Below are 17761 nucleotides of genomic sequence, written 5' to 3' on the forward strand. Positions count from 1 at the left end.
CGCAGGTGAGGGGCGGAGACCAGTTGACTTCGATCCTCCGAGCGTAGTGTATCGTAGTATGTTCACTGTGCTCTCCTACTTTATACACATAGATACACTGCACTTACAAAAACCTCCATTTCTCTTACTTTTTTTTATAATCTTCGACTAGTCATTATTATTACCGTATTAAAAGGATGATTATCGCGTGTGAAGCTAACTCGTGATATACAAGTTTGCGCGCAAGTCTGTTGTGTGTGATACACCGCGAGTTCCTCAAAGGATTTGCTATAACGAAAAAGTAATAATACAAGAAGGAAATAGAAGAGGAAATAAATCAACAAGAGAAAAAAATATCTTTAGGAGAAAAAAGAGTAGCTCTTTTTGGATTCTTCCTCTTTCTGCCTTTCGTTCTCTCTCTCTCTCTCTCTCTCTCTCTCTCTCTCTCTCTCTCTCTCTCTCTCTCTCTCTCCGAGACTTCGTTCGATCGATAATTCGCCGGGTACGTGTGAGTGCGCCGACACGACGATTATTAACCAATATCGAGAGAAACAAATTGCAAAGGAATCTCGTGAAAAAAAAAAAAACATTCGTCGACGATAAAAGCCAATCGTCAAATCACAGTGATAAACGAATAAGAGAAATATCAAAGAAAATATGAAAGCTATGGTGGTGAGCCCTGTAGGTGGTCGAGTACCACCAACTCGTGGTGTTCTACACAACAGTTTGAGTATAAACGGAACGAGAAGAGATCTCGAGGCGGAGGAAGTCGCCGCTTATCTAACGAAGTTAAGATCATTGGTGCCGGATATGCCGAGGAAGAGGAAACTTTCGAAGCTCGAAGTAATACAGAGGGTGATCGAATACATATGCGATCTACAGACAACTCTGGAGGAGACGAATGTCCATCAGGAAACAACAAAGACGAAACCGACGTCAACGAGACAGCCACTTCAACCTCTGCTAAATACGGTGAGCACCGGTAGCACAGGCTCGACGACACCGGCGGCAGCTATGGCAGCAGCGGCAGCAGCCACGACGACGATGACGGCAAACAGCACGGTGGCCGAACGGTGACCTGTCACAGGAAAAAAATTTCAATGAGGGCCAGATCGCTAGGAGAGATCGTCCTCGTGGGCTGACTCCGGCTTGAATGCAGGGTTCCGTCGGCCCCTGACTTCCGTCCTCCTCCTCGAAGAATTCCTTCGTCTCTTCTTCGTCTTTGGGACCCGAGAAAAACGGAAGGATACGCGAACGATGCGAGGAACTAGGAACAGGACGACGAGTAGACCCTTGCGCCCAGTACAATCTCTTTCCTCGCGAAAGCCTGTAAATACTTGTACATAGACTCATCGCATTCCTCGCACGACCTCTCATCGCCGATAGACACCACCACCTCATCGCCTCCGATCTTCGTCTCTGTTTCTCTGTCTTTCTATCTCTTCATCCCCCTTTTTCTCTTCGATCAGTAGACATGTTCCGACTCAATCTAGAAATGAGAATATTGTTTTTTCCTTTGATTTTTCCTTTTTTTGCTTTACATTGTGAAAAATTTAACCATTCATTGTTGGCTTCTTTCATTTAAATTTCTTTTTTTCAATTGCGATCAGTCGAAAGGCAAGACGATATCAAATTCTGAAAATATATATAATTTCATTTTATTACATTCAAAATATTATCGTTCTGACAAAATATCACGTACGATGCCCCACCCAACCAATCGTAAATCGATCTTTGTTTGCAGACCCATTGTAACAAATTTTATCTTCGCGTTGATCAAAGTCTGTATCATTTCTAACTCGCTCTGTAGATAATAAAGAAAATTTTTATTACGATTATTACATTTATCGTACTAAAAATACTTAAAATGCTATATTATTATTATTATTATTATTATTAATATTATTATTATTATATGATTATATCATTATTATTGTTATCGCTCTTCATATTATAATTTAGAAACCTTCCGTAACTATTGTATATTCGCGAAGACTGAAAGGCTGTAAGTATATCGTCGCACGAGGGTAATACGCTCGTGTATACAAAATAAATGCAAACTGTGTCCGTAAGTTATACCTGTGTTGCTTATTTCCTCGTAACATCCTCTCATCTCTAGTATATTACCTAGTAGATAATTAGTGAAGACCGGAACAGCTGTTTCTGCTTTGTTTTTGCTTTTATCGATTCAATTTTGCAGGATAATTATTAAGACCTGTAAATTAAACAAAAAAATGCATGAATTTCTTCATCGCTAATTAACAAACTAACTTTCTGATACGACCAAATCAGAATAATTAAATTGGTCAACGATTTAAATGAGAAAAAAACCGATAAAGAAAGCGCAAAGAGAATCGATTTTTACGTTAAAAGAGCAAAATAAAATATAGACATATCTCTTCTCGAAGAAAGGACATTACTTCCGTACCATTATCATACGACGACCCCAAAGCTGATGGATTCCTGGGAGCGGCGTTTCCTCATTTCCTGCATCGCTAAAAGCAGTAAATCCGTAGGGATTGGATGGCCGTAGGAGGGGTAGGGTGGAATTAAATAGGCGCACGTGTGCGTAATAATCCATGCACACGTGCGAGGAAGGTAAGGAGGACGGGTGGTCGTCGTCGACGTCCTCGTCCTAGTCCTCGAAGGATGTTGCACGAAAGGGGAGCGGTAATGTCGTATTGTGTTCCGACAGGGTGTAGGAGTTCGCGAAGTCCGTATTGATCGACTCCCTATCCCGTCCGGGTCGCGTGCGCTTTCCTGGGAACCGTGGCTTCGTACGATACCCACGGGAACCGATCTCAAGCAAGCAACCAAGCTACTACCCCTGTCCGCTCTCTTGACTCCTCCTCGACACCCCTTGCAACCATTCGAGCCCACTTGGCATTCATGAGCGAGAGTAGTAGCCGTATGATGGCGAGGGTGACGACGGGAGACTACTAGCCCATCGCCTGCTGGTGGATGTGCACTAATAATGAAAATGGAGGCTGACTCACGAGGATGGAATAAGAGAAAGAGAGATAGGGAGACAGAGAGAAAGAGAGGGAGAGCTAACAGTCACCCTCTTACACCTCGCGAGACACCCTCCGATATAACGGAGGATCGATCGATCGTGGATAAGAAGGAAACGTGGGGTGCGAGGTGGCCCCTATGACCCTCACCCTTAATGGCCCGTGATAAGGAAGCAGAATTACTTTCTGCTCGGCAAGTCTTGTAATCCGAACGGAACATCCACCAATCCGGGATTACGCTTCTATTTGTGGGAATCGAGTTACTTTGGAAAACGATCGCAGGATAATTTAAATATATAAATGTTGTTAAATAATTTTTATCGTTGTCAATGCATTGGATTGATGTTGGCAAGGATGTTGAATAATATAAGGTTTCGTTCATCCTTCACATATTTTTTTGTTTTCTTTTTTTTGTTTTACTTATAAGCGTAAAAGTTTTTATTTCGATTATTTCAATTTCACTCATCGAATCAATTATCTCGAAAATGCAATTGTGTTTTGGGGAACGGTAACGTTACATTTCTCTTTGATATGAAATTTTCATACTCGTGAATACGCATATAACATAAAAGCGGCACAAAATTACCGATGCGCGTATTCCATGATTCTTGGTAAGTACGTATGTTCTAAGTGAAATGCAAGATAAACGAACGAACGACGATTGTTGTGTAAATGCTACTGACAATAAAACTTCCCCTAAACTAAATGAACGATGATGATTCTTAAGTAAAACGATTATTTCCTTCGAATGACGAACTATGGTACGAACAAACAATAGATCATCGCGATCTTATGCCTGTTAATGTCAAACGTTATTAAAAACGTTTTATACGTGATTTAAATAATTTCTTAACTCTTAAGAAAGGTACGATTTTATCGATTCTCTGCTAAGCCAAGAATATCGACGACACATTCATAAACTCAAAACAAGGATATTCTAAACTACGGTACTTAAAAATTCTTTTATAGAGTCTTTATCTCTAGCAAGCCACGCTGCATGTAATCTGATAGATTCGATGCTTTGTTGGACCGTTCTTTCTGTTCCAGGCATCGGGTGATTTTCAAAGAAGTTTTCCACATCTTTGGCGTATTCTTCGGAGACAAAATTTTCGGTCGTTAACTTGACTAGCCTGGAGAGTAAGAAACCTCCCTCATAACGATCGAGAAGAGTTTTCCAATGTTCCTTGAAGAATTTCCAGGCAATAACACGGCCTTTATATTGTGTCATTGTAACAGACATGAAGCCAAAAACAGTATCCTGTGCTCTTACTTTCTCGCTCATGGAGAATTCAATAGTTCTTTCTATTAAATTTTCGTATCGGATCGCACCAAGCGCTTTCAATATTCTTTCTTTTTCTTCATGAAGATCCGATTCTTCGTAAAGATTAAGCATAGTGTCATAGGTAAAAGCATCACCTACGGAGAGAACAGCACGATAAACCGGGCTTCTTAAGTCTGCGGGAAGGGGCATAACGCCAGACATGTGAAGTGCGAATCTCCTCGTTGCTTGTCGTATAGTTTCCTCGTCGTTTGCAGCTGCCATACGATCTAATATGAGAGATCTGAGAAGCGTATCTAAGTGACTTTCGTTAGGCTTTGGATCCCATCCCAATCTTTTGCTAATATCGCGCATTAGATTTCGAACGAATGCCTTGAATGCATCCGCAGAGTCTAGAGGAGCTAAAAGTACACTAATCTTTCCTATGCAATTTACTATACTAGACCATACTGTATAATTGTCCTCGTGTTTAAATGCTTGCATGAATCTAAGTACTTCTACGGTCGAAGCATGTCCAGCTTGAACCATAGCAAAAAGATCATCCAAAAGACCTAATCTGTCTAATGGAGGTAACGTGTGATCTTTAATGGCAGGCAAAAATAGAGACATCGCTTCTGGACTATAGCGCGTTCTGTAAAAACCGATCGCTCCAGGATTAATCTTTAACCAAGTACCTTCAGGTATGTCCTTAAGTACAAACTCTTTAGTCTTCTCATCCATTAATGCACTAAGAACAGTTTCTTTGGGTTGTTTGGAAGTGCTTACACTTATTGGTACAATCCACGTTTGGTTGTCCGTATCTACAGATCCATCTGCTAAAAATCTTTCTTGAGAGAGAGACAAAATTCTGTCGTTACCTTCTTGTCGATATTCAACTTTTACAATGGGAAAGCCTTGTTGTTTGGTCCACGTAGACATAACACTTCGAACAGTTTTTTTGCTAGCCTCTTCCAAGGCAGCCCAAAGATCTTCTGTCTCTGCATAAAAGTAGCTATGCCTTTTTAAGTACAAATTCATACCCTTCCTGAAATCGTCATCGCCTATATAAGAATGCAGCATTCTGATAACACATGCTCCCTTATAATACGATATATCATCGAAAATTTCATCTATTTCAGCTGGATGCTCAACTAGGACTTCTATAGGATGACTATTCTTCAATGCATCTAATTCCAATGCTCTGATATGCGTATCTGTTACAAATTGCGTCCAAATATCGTATTCAGGGAAAAGATGTGCAACGCAAAGGAATTCTACGAATGAAGCGTATCCTTCGTTTAACCACAGATGCGTCCACCATTCCATAGTGACGAGATTCCCAAACCATTGATGAGCTAATTCATGTGCTACAACTAAAGCGATCCATTGTTTCCTAACAGAAGATGTATTTTGTGGATCTACCAAGAGACAAGTTTCTCGATACGTTACTAAACCCCAATTTTCCATGGCACCTGATGAAAAGTCCGAAATCGCAATAAGGTCGATTTTCGGAAGCGGATACGCTATACCGAAGTATGTTTTATAATAAGGCAACACCTTTGTTGCCACTTCTAATGCAAATTGTCCTTGCTCTTTTTTGGATTTTGGAGTATAAACTCGTACAAGTACACCATCACTTGATCTGTCCTCTACATAATCAAACTCTCCTATTACCACAGCTACCAGATAGGTCGACATAAGAGGAGTTCTCTCAAAAGTTAATATCTCGATTGATTCGCTAACAGTTCTTTCCTTGATAGGCTGTAAAATAAAAATACAAAATAAGTTGAAGACAATTTGAAAAAAAAAAAAGGACATTTTATTATGAAATATCACTTCTTACCATATTTGAAAGTGCTGTAACACCAGTTGGTACTTTTAAAGTAATGTCAAACGTGGCTTTATGAGCTGGTTCATCCCAACATGGAAAACAACGTCTAGCATCTGTAGGTTCAAACTGTGTGACTGCTGTATAACCAACCGTACCATTAGTCCTAAAAAAAACAATCATAATTTTCAATATAAAAAAAAGTTAAAATAAGTTAAAATAAAGATATAAAAATAGAAATTTTGGATATATTTATATTATTGATTTAATCCATCTATAAATATAATATTACCTTATATATTTACTGCGATAAAAACCTTTCATCTTGTCATTGATTTCTCCTACAAATTCCAAACTTAAAATCACAACTTTTCCAACTGGAAGTTTATCGTCAAATACCAAAGTAGCAGTTTCTTCGGATGAAGATATGTCAATACTCTTTGCAGGAATTGTATAACCATTGTTATTAACAAAATATGCACTTTTAATATTGATTTCCAATGAATTTAAGACAATCGTATCAGTAGATTTGAGTACCTATATAAATAAAATAGAAAATTAATTGAGTATAAATATCCTAATTAATCAAACAAAATTTTATTAATTCTACGAATAAAAATTTATGAATGCTAAACCATTAACTCGTAAATCATCAATAAGAATCACAGTAAATAACAAAGCAATCTTAACTAAAATTTTAAATGACATTATTGTATACGATTTATTAAATTTTCTTATCTCTACATTATCAAATAGTCGACTCTGTATAAAAAGAGATAAGCGAAACGCCGCCAGTTATTCAATCTAACTTAACGTAGTTTTACCTAAGCTAATCTAAAGCTTTGTATATATACAGATTGCGGTTATATGCACGCCATATGGTTACCAGACCTTCTCTATTCACTTTCGCTTAAAAACATTTAACGATCCGTCTACATAGAAAGTAGTATCTACGATAATCGATCTGCATTAAACGAACTTACATTAATATGCACATTTTCCGTTCCGTGGAAGATGAAATTTGTTATGTCCGGCACCAACGTGATATCATAGTGACACGGTCGAACATCATTAGGAAGTCGGCGAAATGGCTTTTCTTTGATGCCCGTCATCTCTTGATCCCTGGTTTCAATTGTTGTGGAATAATTTTTACACTGTTTAGCACTGTTCCAATTCCACAATTTGTTCAGTAATTCCAGCTGCAACGAACCACTACTACCTTTCTCTTTCTGCCGACTCACGGGATTTTTCCCGCATGCGCAGTAACCTGAAAACGCCTTGTTTGCAGTCTCGTATATATTCGGAAACGAAACGGGTGCTCCAGATCTCAGGGTCGTCAATCTTATCTCATTCCAGAACCACCGATAGATGGCTCTGTTGGGCATTGCGAAAAAGCTAATGAATTCTGGACCAATAGGAGAGAGGGAGCGAAATTCACAGACGCGAAATCGCCGCGGGCATTTGTTAAGTTCCAACGACAGATGTTAAATACCAAAGCATCTGTTTCCTTTGCGTGTTTCCTAATAAAGAGCACAATTATCAGAAAGAATATGTATATAACAGCCGTCTGCGATTTACTTATTTACATAACATCCTTTTTTCGTGTAAATATTATCTATGTATTCAACTTGTCGCACATTCTGTACTTTCACAAATTAAAATTAAAATGTCAATGAACTTTAGTCTTGTCAAATTATTTAAAATCTCAGAATATTACAAAATAATGTACAACTATGATTATATTCCTTACACATTAGTTTTTCAATGAAAATCTAAATAAATCTAATAATCTCTAATCGTATTCTTCTCGATAGACAAAATCACTGAAATTAGATAATTTCTTTATATATTTGTAAACTTTTATTTGCGAATTAAAGTATTTATAATTTTAAAAAACGATAAAAAGAACTGTATGATTTTATTTTTAAATTAATAAATCGTCTAACGAGAAAATTGCAATTTCTTTTTTATCAAACATGTATCTATGGCTCCATCTTACAATTAAAATAGAAATGATTATAGGTCAGAATAATATACCGACCTATAGCATCTGTTAACATTTTACTGTAAGATGGCAATACCATCGTACTCTCCATATTAAGAATTTTTTTAAAACATTTTGTTATAATCAATCTATAAAAAAATTAATTTATGATAAAAACATTTATCTTACAAATCGTATTATTGCTTATGTAATCTTATATTTCTTACTAAGCGAATGATACATTAAATGAATTTATTCCATATCTATTGATATTATAAAAAATGTAAAGAATAAACCGTTTATGTTATAGATAACATATTATAAAAATAATCGCAAAATATTAGAAATTGCAATGTTAAAATCAAGATTGAATGGAATTACGACATAACACATAATCCTAACCTTATAGGATCGATCGAATTCTAAATATAATTATAGTTAATTAGTTTAGTACGAGGAATGTCAATTAAAAAAGTCATGGATCGTATCGTAACTTGTTCAATCATGCTCGAAACCCTGAAAAGACGTGTAATAAATATAACAAAAACTTACATTCGCGCTAAAAGGATTTCACGAAATCGCGCGTCGTCGCAGTAGCCGAGTTATCGGCAGTGCATCGTATTCAAGATGGCGGCTTAGCAGCGACAGAGTGCATAAGAGCGACTGCTCTGAGTGCAACGTGCATAAGCCGTATTTCGATAAACTCGTACGTTTGGAATCGAGTGCGTGCGTAGAAATATCGTCTACAAGACGGTTTTATCGTCTTTAGGAACGAATCGTGCGATCGCGAATGAATCGTCTGAGATAGTCGGTGGTGGCGTGCGCGAGCGCCCGCCGTATTCAGGAAGACGCGCGTGCGACAGAGACAGAAAAAGAGTAAGAGAGAGAGAGAGAGAGAGAAAGAGAGAAAGAGAAAAAGGAGAAAAAGAAAGACAGACGCAGAGAGAGAGCGAGACGGAAAGGATCGCCTCGAAGTTCGGCGATCCCGGTCAGGTTCCAACTTGATAACTTTTTCTGAGAACCCTGAGAGAAAGTTGAATCTACGATAAAGGAAGACAAGAAGACACGCGTCTCGTTGTTGCCGCTGCCGCCGTCGCCGCCGCCGCCACCGCCACCGCTGCCGCTACCGTTGCTACTATTGCTACTACTGCTGCTCTTGCTGTTGCTGCTGTTTCTATTACTATTACGATTTATTGCTACTGCTGTTATTGATAATCTCAACGAGCGGCGATTAGGAGCGAACCTTTTTCATGGCGATCGGCGTTAGTACGAGGATACATCGTGCTTCACCACCGTGGTATGAACCACGACAAAGGTGAAGAAAGGTATTACGCCTTCCTTACGATCCGTGACCTGTGACCTGACACTCGTGTTCAAAGGAAGAAACACGACGACGACGGCGGCGACGACGACGACGACGACAACGACAACGACGGAGACGAAAACGAAGACGAAAACGAAAACAAAAACGAAGACGAAGACGACGACGAAGACGGCGACGACGACGACGACGACGCGGTACGCGCCGAGGCACATATACCGACACACACACACAGTGCGTCACCGCCCATATGCGATGTGTGTTTCGTGCGTGCGAACGAATGAGTAATCATGTACTGTCAAGACAAGGGCTCGACCGCCTCGAAGAGCAAAGAGGGTAAGTCGACGCCCGCCGAGTCAGTTTCTTTCGTTCTCTTCGTTCGACGACACGGTTACTCTGTTCGGCTTTCCAATTCTTATTTTTTTTTTTTTTTTCTTTTTTCTTCTCGTCGTCTCGTTTCACCTATTTATCATTCTATTCCTCTATTTTGTAATCTTCTTTAATCTTATCCTTTCGTTTTGCTTTCTTTATTTCTTCGTTTTTTTTTCTTTTTTTTTTTCCCATCCTTTCCTTCTCCGCATCGTGTCTTATCGGATTTCGGTCTCTCCGTGCGCGCATGTGGAAGAAACGAAGCACGATAAGGTGGGTCGGACAGCGCAGAGAGAATCCGCGATCGTGGGGGGTGGATGATTTGGTCGAAGAGCCGCAAGTGACCGAGAAAGAGGATGGTACGAAGAGAACGAGGAGGAGCGGGACAAAGAAAGCGAGAACGTGTCGTTTATGAGGGAAGGCGGTAGGGGTATCCAGGATTATGTATTTTGAGGAAAGAAACCAATCGTATGCGTTCTTGGCAAACCGCGTTATCTATCTTTCCTTGTGCACACGAGTCTATCGTTCGTGAGATCGTCCTACTCAGTGATAGCTTTTTACGCGAGGCCTTTTTTCTATTAACGTACCAAGAAAATATTTAAACGTGTTGTGTGAAAACGGGAATAAAGTTTATATTTGACTCATCGTCACGTTTGACAATGAAATTACTAATCAAATCATCTTTGTAAATTTATTTGATTGACTAGATATTCTGATGCTTCATTTAGATGAAACAAGTAGTTGAATAGTAAATATTTTTTTAAAAAAAGTAGTTTTGGATTTGTGCCAACGTAATTGTGCTTATTTTTGAAAAGAATTATTTATTGCTATTTGCTCAGATATGCGTGGTTTCAAAAGTTTAAAGAAGAGCAAGATTACTGGCATAGGTACGGACTATTTAACATGATTGATACAACCTTATTGAATTGTATAATCACTTAAGAGAGAAAAATATTTTGTTCTCCTTGTACTTGTCCTTACATTATTTCCTTTATACGCATAAATTTTATTATGATTCATTAAGAATCATGAATTATAATAATAAACAGAACTTGACTGGTTTTTTCTTGCATCTTTCATAGCATTAAAATAACTTTCTTTTATGACAATTATTTCTCTTGTATCAATAAACAACTGTTTCTATTGAAAGCCAATTGTCATTAAGTACGTACATGCTTATGTGTCATATACATGTAAAAACAATGCTTTAGCATTTGCATGTATAATTGCACAATTTATATTGAAGCTTAGGCAAATTATATGTTTTTACCTTTAATATTTTCCTTTTTGCAAATATAATTTTACACGATAGATGATACATGAAATTTAACATATGATTTATATAAATATTAAATTTTTAGGTGTGACAAGCTTATACATATATAGAATTATATTTGTTGTGTTTATTACATGCAGGGTCAGTGACAATGCGAGAAAAAAAAGGAGGTGCTCTTAGCAGAGTGCAGAAACTAAAAAAACGACTTAGTCACAGTTTTGGTAGACTTTGTAAGTATGCCTGTTATTAGTTATTAAAAATAGAAGAATTCTTCTTTAATAACTTTTTTTATACATGGAATAATTTCTTTTTCAAAACTAATTAGAAAATATTTTAGATATTTTTGTCATTGTTAGAATTGCTTTGCAATTGATTGCATTAGAATAATCTGAAAAACTGATGCTGGTACAGTTTATAAACATCATTAAATTATGTAATGCTTTGTTATCAAAGTTTATTGCTGTTTATATAGACTTATAAGGATTAATGAATCCGTATTTGTATTTGTCATGCAATATGTAGTGCCACATTCTTAATCTTAATCAAAGGAATTAGAGCAAATGATTTGCAATTTTTAATTGTTCATTACAAAAAGATATTACATAAATTGATTAATACTTTCTATATCTATGTATTTTTTTAGCTATCTCTAAAGAAGAAGCTGACGATGCTGCAAATAGAGGTCAGCTGCCTTACAATGGATATTCGGAGGAGTTCCTAGACCGTTTGGAACCAAACGGCAATATACCTGCGGATAAAGATCGTCGATACGGTGAGGTTTAAATATATATCATTTAATATTTTTGATACTATTTATGCTATCCGTATGATTCATTTTATAGTTACTCTTATATATCATAAATATCATTTTAAAAAATGTAATTCTATCTTTATAATGAAAATTAAATCATACAAATTGTTTAAAAAATTTTTAAGGATAAAATTAAATGTTATAGAATGGACAGGTGTTGGTGATCATGAAAGAGTGCATCGGCAGCTTTCCGTTTCTAGCGATTCCAAGCTTCTAGATGAAGATATAAGAGAAGAGGCAAGAGTGATTTTACGGCCTCGGCGTCCACCGCGGCCCAAGTCTGAGGTTTTTCTTGGGCCAGATCCACCACCTCGGAGAACCAAAAGGTTTTCAGCTTTTGGGGTAAGTAAATATTTTTATAAATATTTTTTTATATCAATATACACGATACAATTGTGCAAATATGTAATATGATTTTCATTAATTCTCGACAGGGAGACTCTCCTTTTGGAAAATCCGAAGCTTATATAAAATTAGAACAGTTAGGAGAAGGTTCTTATGCCACTGTGTTCAAAGGCTATAGTCACCTCACGAATCAGGTGGTGGCTCTTAAAGAAATTAGACTGCAAGAAGAAGAAGGTGCTCCGTTTACTGCCATTCGTGAGGCAAGCCTTCTTAAGGAGTTAAAACATAGTAATATTGTGACTTTACACGATATAATTCACACTCGCGAGACTCTTACTTTTGTTTTTGAATATGTTCATACTGATCTATCACAATACATGGAAAGATATGGTAGTGGAAGTGGAGGTTTAGATCCTCACAATGTTAAATTATTTCTCTTTCAATTGTTAAGAGGACTAGCGTACTGTCATCGTAGGTAAAAACAATTTATATATTGTTGTAGTTCATAATTTAATAAGCTTAATATATATATTTTTTAACCTATTTATATAAATATTTTTTTTTTTAGGAGAGTGTTGCATAGAGACGTGAAACCTCAAAATTTATTAATCAGTGAAATAGGAGAACTTAAATTGGCAGATTTCGGTCTTGCAAGGGCGAAATCTGTACCATCGCATACATATTCGCATGAAGTAGTAACATTATGGTATAGGCCACCCGATGTTCTATTGGGTTCTACGGAATATTCAACCTCACTTGATATGTGGGGAGTAGGTTGCATATTTGTAGAAATGCTGACTGGAGAACCAACATTCCCTGGTGTACGATGTACGTACGACCAACTTGATAAAATATTTAAAGTTTTGGGAACACCTACCGAAGAAACTTGGCCAGGTGTAACTCATCTCCCAGGATATAAGCCACACAAATTGTCGTTTTATCCACCAAGAAAATTGGGTCTTTCATTTCCAAGGCTTTATGATATTGCCGACGGTGATAACATGGCATCGTCTCTCCTACAATTGAATCCTGATCAGCGCATAGGTGCCGAAGAAGCTTTAAGACATCCTTATTTTGCCTCTCTTCCTAGAAAATTATATGAATTGCCTGATGGTAAGATCTCATAATCTTTCATGGAATTTCAATGTTACTATATTATCGTACTATTTTCGTTTTCTTTTTTCCTTTTTTTCTCCTTTTTTTTTTTTTTTTGCAGAAGTGTCAATATTCAGCGTTGAAGGTTGCCACTTGTATACAAATTCGAGGCATGGGTGCACAGATTCGCGTCACACTGCTCTTAAGACTTGAGGTTAAATGTAAATGAAAGGCAAATGACAAATAATGCCCAGTTCATACTTAGTGAAGACATTCGATTCATGCGTTAAACTATTGGCACATATGCCATGACTATCCACCCATACACTATCCACAGGCGCGTCGTTCGCTCTCTCTCTTTCTCTTTTTCTCTCTTTTTCTCCTTCTCCCTCTCCTGTCTTTTTTCTCTCTTTCTCTCTCTCTTTCTCTCTCTCTCTCTCTCTCTCTCTCTCTCTCTCTCTCTCTCTCTCTCTCTCTCTCTCTCTCTCTCTCTCTCTCTCTCTCTCTCTCTTTCTCAGGGCTGCTCATAAATTTCTCTTTCCCTTTTCCACTGCGATATTTTTTTTTTTATGAACTTATACACGTATTGATTAAACAAGCAATGATAAATCATACACTGTAACTGGCCAAGGAAACAAGAAAGTAAGCTGTCTGTGGCTAAAAGAAAGATAAAAAAGTTTTAAGCGATTTGCACGCTCAATTTAGAAAGCAAAAAGCACGCACGACCCATCCTCGCACTTCGTCCAAATACTAGATTTAGATTGATACCAATCAAAAGAAGATGATATATAAACCGTCATATTGCGTCTCCGGATCTCATACCCAATACGGGTTGGCGGTTATTGATTAGCAAAAATATTACGAAGTAATTATTATCATCTTAGAAAAATTATGGAAGATCTGTAAAACGCTGTGTAAATTTTATGCTACTTTCGGATCTTTTGTTGGTCGTTGAAACAATCGAGAGTATTGATACATTAAAATCATTATTGATATTAAATTTGTTGCTACTAATGTAATACGGTGATAGTGAATTTATAGAAATCATAATAAGATTAGAATATCATTATATGTCGACTGTTGCAGCTACCATCATTATACGAAAGAGCAAGGTTATTGAGAACTTATCGTTGATATCAATGATAATGATCTAGTTATAAGTAATTAATATTAATATGATAAAATGTCAGCAGGCAATAGGTTTGTGACGATAATATAAAATAAAATCAATAGTAGTGAACAAAGAATGAAATAATAAAGTAGATTTAATAAAATCTAATTTGTTTAGTCGCGCAGATAACTATCGTTAACAGATAGTGGTGCTTTGAAAAATCATAGAGAACATTTTTAATGAGTTTATATTTATCCTTTGTACAATTTATTGGCATTTCTTGTTTTCAATTGAACTTTTAAAATTGTATATAAAGATATACCAACTCAAAAAAACGTTGGCAATAGTAGAATAAGGATAAGATAAAAAAAAAGAGAGAAGCGATACAGTTCTTCCAAATTTTATCTAAGTTACAATGACTATTACGATATTACTACTCCTTCGTAGGTTATATTTATACCGATTTTTCAGCACACTTATAAAAATATCAACGAGGCGAAAGCAAAAAAAAAAAGGGAAACAAATATTTCGAAAAAATTTGAAACATTATTACTATTAATATCGTTATTATTTGAAAAGAGACGCGCAGATGGTAGACTGTAAATAGAACATCAAGTTCGTATTATTGATGACGCTGAGATAGATGAGCTGAGGTTAATAAATGTGAATTTATAATAAATTAAATTGCAATACGGCACTCTAGATCCTATTTCATTCTTTCAGTTTCTTTTTTTTTCTCACATTCAATAACGTGCCAGTTGCTTTAGTTGTTTAGGTGTATCATAATGCAAAAAATTATTGTAATTGTAATATTTTATCCTATTATCGATTTTTGTACACTTTAATTCCAGGCTAATTATATTTTGTTTGTAATCTTACTGATGAATCATTAATATCCAAACTTCTTTGGTGTATCGAAGAAGATAAAGAATTGTTTTGAATTATAAATCTATGGCTATTTGAAAATGATTTCTCTTCCCAATACTATTATGATAAATTATGTTTATGATACTTTTTGATTTCCTGAAATATTCTTTGCAATAATTAATCAATATTACTTTTTCTGTTAATCTTGTAAATAAATTCCAATTTCTGTTTTACCGATAGAAAAAAAAATTATGAAATGTTAAAATTACAAAATTTAATAAGTGTAATCAGAGAATTGTAACATATAAAACTAAAAAAAAACTTACAAATTTTATTTAATTTAATTCGACTTGTATAAAAATTGATGTATTCAACTTTTATCATTTTCATGTGGTGTTCTATTTTATCGACACTTTACTAGAAGTAAATCAAAGCTCTGAAATTAAAACTGCTTAGTTATATTAATTTATCTATTGCAAAAAAATCCACGCGTCCAAGTTCAGTCAATTACTACGTATCACTTTTATACGCACAATATCTTAATATCAATATAACATTATTTATAGTAATTTAGAATTTTAGGTTAAATTACTATATAGCTTGATCTAACCTATATTACTACGATTTACCTGAATTCATCATAATTATGAATTCAGTATATAACGCACACAGTAGAAATATTTATTATGCATTGTTTTAGTATAACGTTTAATATAAATATCATAAAAGTATCAGTATTATATAAAACTAGGAAACATGTCTGAAACAGATGAAATTACACCAAAAATAGAATTTAAGAAGAAAATACGTAAATGCATAAGAAAACGCCAAACATCAACAGATGACGATGATGAATCTAATGAAAATCAAGAAAGTTCTGTCAGGTTTGTGGTAAACATTAATGTTATATATCGAGTTAGTCATATTCTTAGAAATATATGAGAGTAATAGTATGTACTTATTTTAGGAAAAAAGTAGAAGAAACTAAAATTATTCAAAAGTTACGGGAACGACCAAGTGGTGTAAATATTGTTGGATTAGCATTAGGAGAAAAAGTAGTACCTGATATAATGACAGTAAGTTTTAAAATTATATATTAATTTTATTTGAACTATAGTAAATATCATCATATAAGATTTTTATTATTTAATAGTCAGATCCCTTTAATGTCAAAACTGGAGGAATGGTGAATATGTCTGCTTTGAAAAATACAAAGCTCAAACAAAATGATGCATATGAAACTGGTATTGGTACACAATTTAATGCTGAAACTAATAAAAGAGATGAGGATGAAGAAATGTATAAATTTTATATAAATTTTATCTTCTATAAATGTTGAATAGTAATTTTCTAAATATTAATATGTGAATGTATTTGTTAGGGTTAAATATATAGAAGAGCAATTATCGAAACGTAAAAGTAAAAATAAAGATGAGGCAGATTCCAATACAAGTAATGATAAAGGATCATATTGCTCACCAGAAGAAGCTGCATTACAAGCTGTACCAGAACATCTCAGACAAAGTTCAGCTCATCGTAGTGAAGAAATGCTTTCAAATCAAATGCTTTCTGGAATTCCAGAAGTAGATCTTGGGATAGAGTAAGTCATTATTTTAGTAAATCATAATTCTATCGCTAACTAATCTTGATTTAATTTATTTCATATTTTAGAGCAAAAATTCGTAACATTGAAGCTACAGAAGAAGCAAAATTGAAATTGCTTTGGGATAGGCATAGAAAAAAAGATGGTCCATCACAATTTGTACCAACTAATATGGCTGTAAATTTTGTACAACATAATAGATGTAAGCTTCTATATATGCAAGTAACATATATAAATAGAAAAGTTGATTTGAAAAATAATACATGTATTTTCTTCCTTATTATTTTTTAGTTAATATTGAAGAATCAGATTTCCAAAAGTCAAGACAAGATAATGATGAGGATAGAAAAAAAGTTGTGACCCCTAAAGAAGATTTTAAGGGAAAACGGAAAGATAATGGTGAAAAAGCTACAGATGATTACCATTATGAGAGGTTCAAAAAACAATTTAGAAGATTTTAAATAAAACTTTTAAATGTAATGAAATATGTATAATTTTTTTTTATTGAAGTATCTATAATAATTTTCTATAGAAAAGTATGTATTAAGTTATACACACGAACTGAATGTTATTTTCAATTGTATCTACATGCGTTCAAATTGAATTAATATTCCAATTACATTAAGATATATTGTCAAACTAGTTTTATTTTCCATTCTGATGAGTAAACATCGAAGATCTCTATTTCTAAATATTAGAGATAATAACATTAATATCTTCGGGACACAATATACAATATACATATACAGGAGTACAGTAAACTAATATTTAAACAATAATATATTATCTTAAACATTACAAAAATCGTATCGCTCGAAAAACTTAAAATAATTTTAATTTAAATTATAATACTTTAAAATTTAGTAGTTTTATTTGTATTCGTTCATATTTATTTTTATTTAT

General features: G+C 35.0%; 4 protein-coding genes across 9 annotated transcripts; 3 read left to right on the top strand and 1 right to left on the bottom strand.

Annotated features, from left to right (window-relative positions):
• The first annotated feature begins 21 nt into the window (after positions 1-21).
• emc (Basic helix-loop-helix domain-containing extra-macrochaetae) lies at positions 22-2055 on the top strand. Its single transcript, XM_035869835.2, has one exon. The coding sequence runs from the start codon at positions 637-639 to the stop codon at positions 1054-1056; it is 420 nt and encodes a 139-aa protein (XP_035725728.1). The 5' UTR covers positions 22-636; the 3' UTR covers positions 1057-2055.
• Positions 2055-8748, bottom strand: Psa (puromycin-sensitive aminopeptidase). 2 transcript variants are annotated; one of them, XM_035869704.2, is made up of 6 exons: positions 8613-8748; positions 7060-7343; positions 6369-6613; positions 6092-6242; positions 2408-6009; positions 2055-2194 (listed from the first exon to the last, which is right to left on the bottom strand). In XM_035869704.2, the coding sequence occupies exons 2-5, from the start codon at positions 7186-7188 to the stop codon at positions 3928-3930; spliced, it is 2607 nt and encodes an 868-aa protein (XP_035725597.1). In that variant the 5' UTR covers positions 7189-7343; positions 8613-8748; the 3' UTR covers positions 2055-2194; positions 2408-3927. The 2 variants fall into 2 exon arrangements, with proteins under 2 accessions (XP_035725597.1, XP_035725588.1); XM_035869695.2 differs by having other exon boundaries at positions 7060-7596; positions 8613-8738.
• A 25-nt stretch (positions 8749-8773) lies between these two features.
• On the top strand, positions 8774-14908 carry Eip63E (cyclin dependent kinase Eip63E). 5 transcript variants are annotated; one of them, XM_035869767.2, is made up of 8 exons: positions 9783-10174; positions 10590-10637; positions 11167-11256; positions 11670-11798; positions 11992-12179; positions 12272-12657; positions 12751-13295; positions 13399-14908. In XM_035869767.2, the coding sequence occupies exons 1-8, from the start codon at positions 10162-10164 to the stop codon at positions 13488-13490; spliced, it is 1491 nt and encodes a 496-aa protein (XP_035725660.2). In that variant the 5' UTR covers positions 9783-10161; the 3' UTR covers positions 13491-14908. The 5 variants fall into 5 exon arrangements, with proteins under 5 accessions (XP_035725672.1, XP_035725702.1, XP_035725660.2 ...); XM_085655315.1 differs by having other exon boundaries at positions 9787-10174; positions 11983-12179; XM_035869779.2 differs by lacking the exons at positions 9783-10174; positions 10590-10637 and adding an exon at positions 8774-9717 and having other exon boundaries at positions 11983-12179.
• A 750-nt stretch (positions 14909-15658) lies between these two features.
• LOC118443195 (splicing factor C9orf78) lies at positions 15659-17430 on the top strand. The gene is made up of 6 exons (XM_035869822.2): positions 15659-16139; positions 16223-16331; positions 16409-16554; positions 16637-16855; positions 16927-17060; positions 17150-17430. The coding sequence occupies exons 1-6, from the start codon at positions 16012-16014 to the stop codon at positions 17317-17319; spliced, it is 906 nt and encodes a 301-aa protein (XP_035725715.1). The 5' UTR covers positions 15659-16011; the 3' UTR covers positions 17320-17430.
• The last annotated feature ends 331 nt before the right edge of the window (positions 17431-17761 follow it).

This window comes from Vespa mandarinia, chromosome 2 (genome assembly GCF_050613455.1).
Source record: "Vespa mandarinia isolate Hongniang chromosome 2, ASM5061345v1, whole genome shotgun sequence".
Classification (NCBI taxonomy): Eukaryota; Metazoa; Arthropoda; class Insecta; order Hymenoptera; family Vespidae; genus Vespa; species Vespa mandarinia.

Bases quoted from the DNA above. Each gene is read 5' to 3' on its own strand.
- emc (XM_035869835.2), top strand. From the start codon at position 637: ATGAAAGCTATGGTGGTGAGCCCTGTAGGTGGTCGAGTACCACCAACT.
- Psa (XM_035869695.2), bottom strand. From the start codon at position 7,461: ATGCCCAACAGAGCCATCTATCGGTGGTTCTGGAATGAGATAAGATTG. The intron at 6,243-6,368 runs GTAATATTATAT...TGTTTTTTTTAG, and splicing joins TATCGCAGTAAATATATAAG to GACTAATGGTACGGTTGGTT. The intron at 6,010-6,091 runs GTAAGAAGTGAT...TTTATTTTACAG, and splicing joins TTACAGCACTTTCAAATATG to CCTATCAAGGAAAGAACTGT.
- Eip63E (XM_085655315.1), top strand. The intron at 10,638-11,166 runs GTACGGACTATT...TATTACATGCAG, and splicing joins GAGCAAGATTACTGGCATAG to GGTCAGTGACAATGCGAGAA. The intron at 11,799-11,982 runs GTGAGGTTTAAA...TAAATGTTATAG, and splicing joins GGATAAAGATCGTCGATACG to AATGGACAGGTGTTGGTGAT.
- LOC118443195 (XM_035869822.2), top strand. From the start codon at position 16,012: ATGTCTGAAACAGATGAAATTACACCAAAAATAGAATTTAAGAAGAAA. The intron at 16,332-16,408 runs GTAAGTTTTAAA...ATTATTTAATAG, and splicing joins TAGTACCTGATATAATGACA to TCAGATCCCTTTAATGTCAA. The intron at 17,061-17,149 runs GTAAGCTTCTAT...ATTATTTTTTAG, and splicing joins TTTTGTACAACATAATAGAT to TTAATATTGAAGAATCAGAT.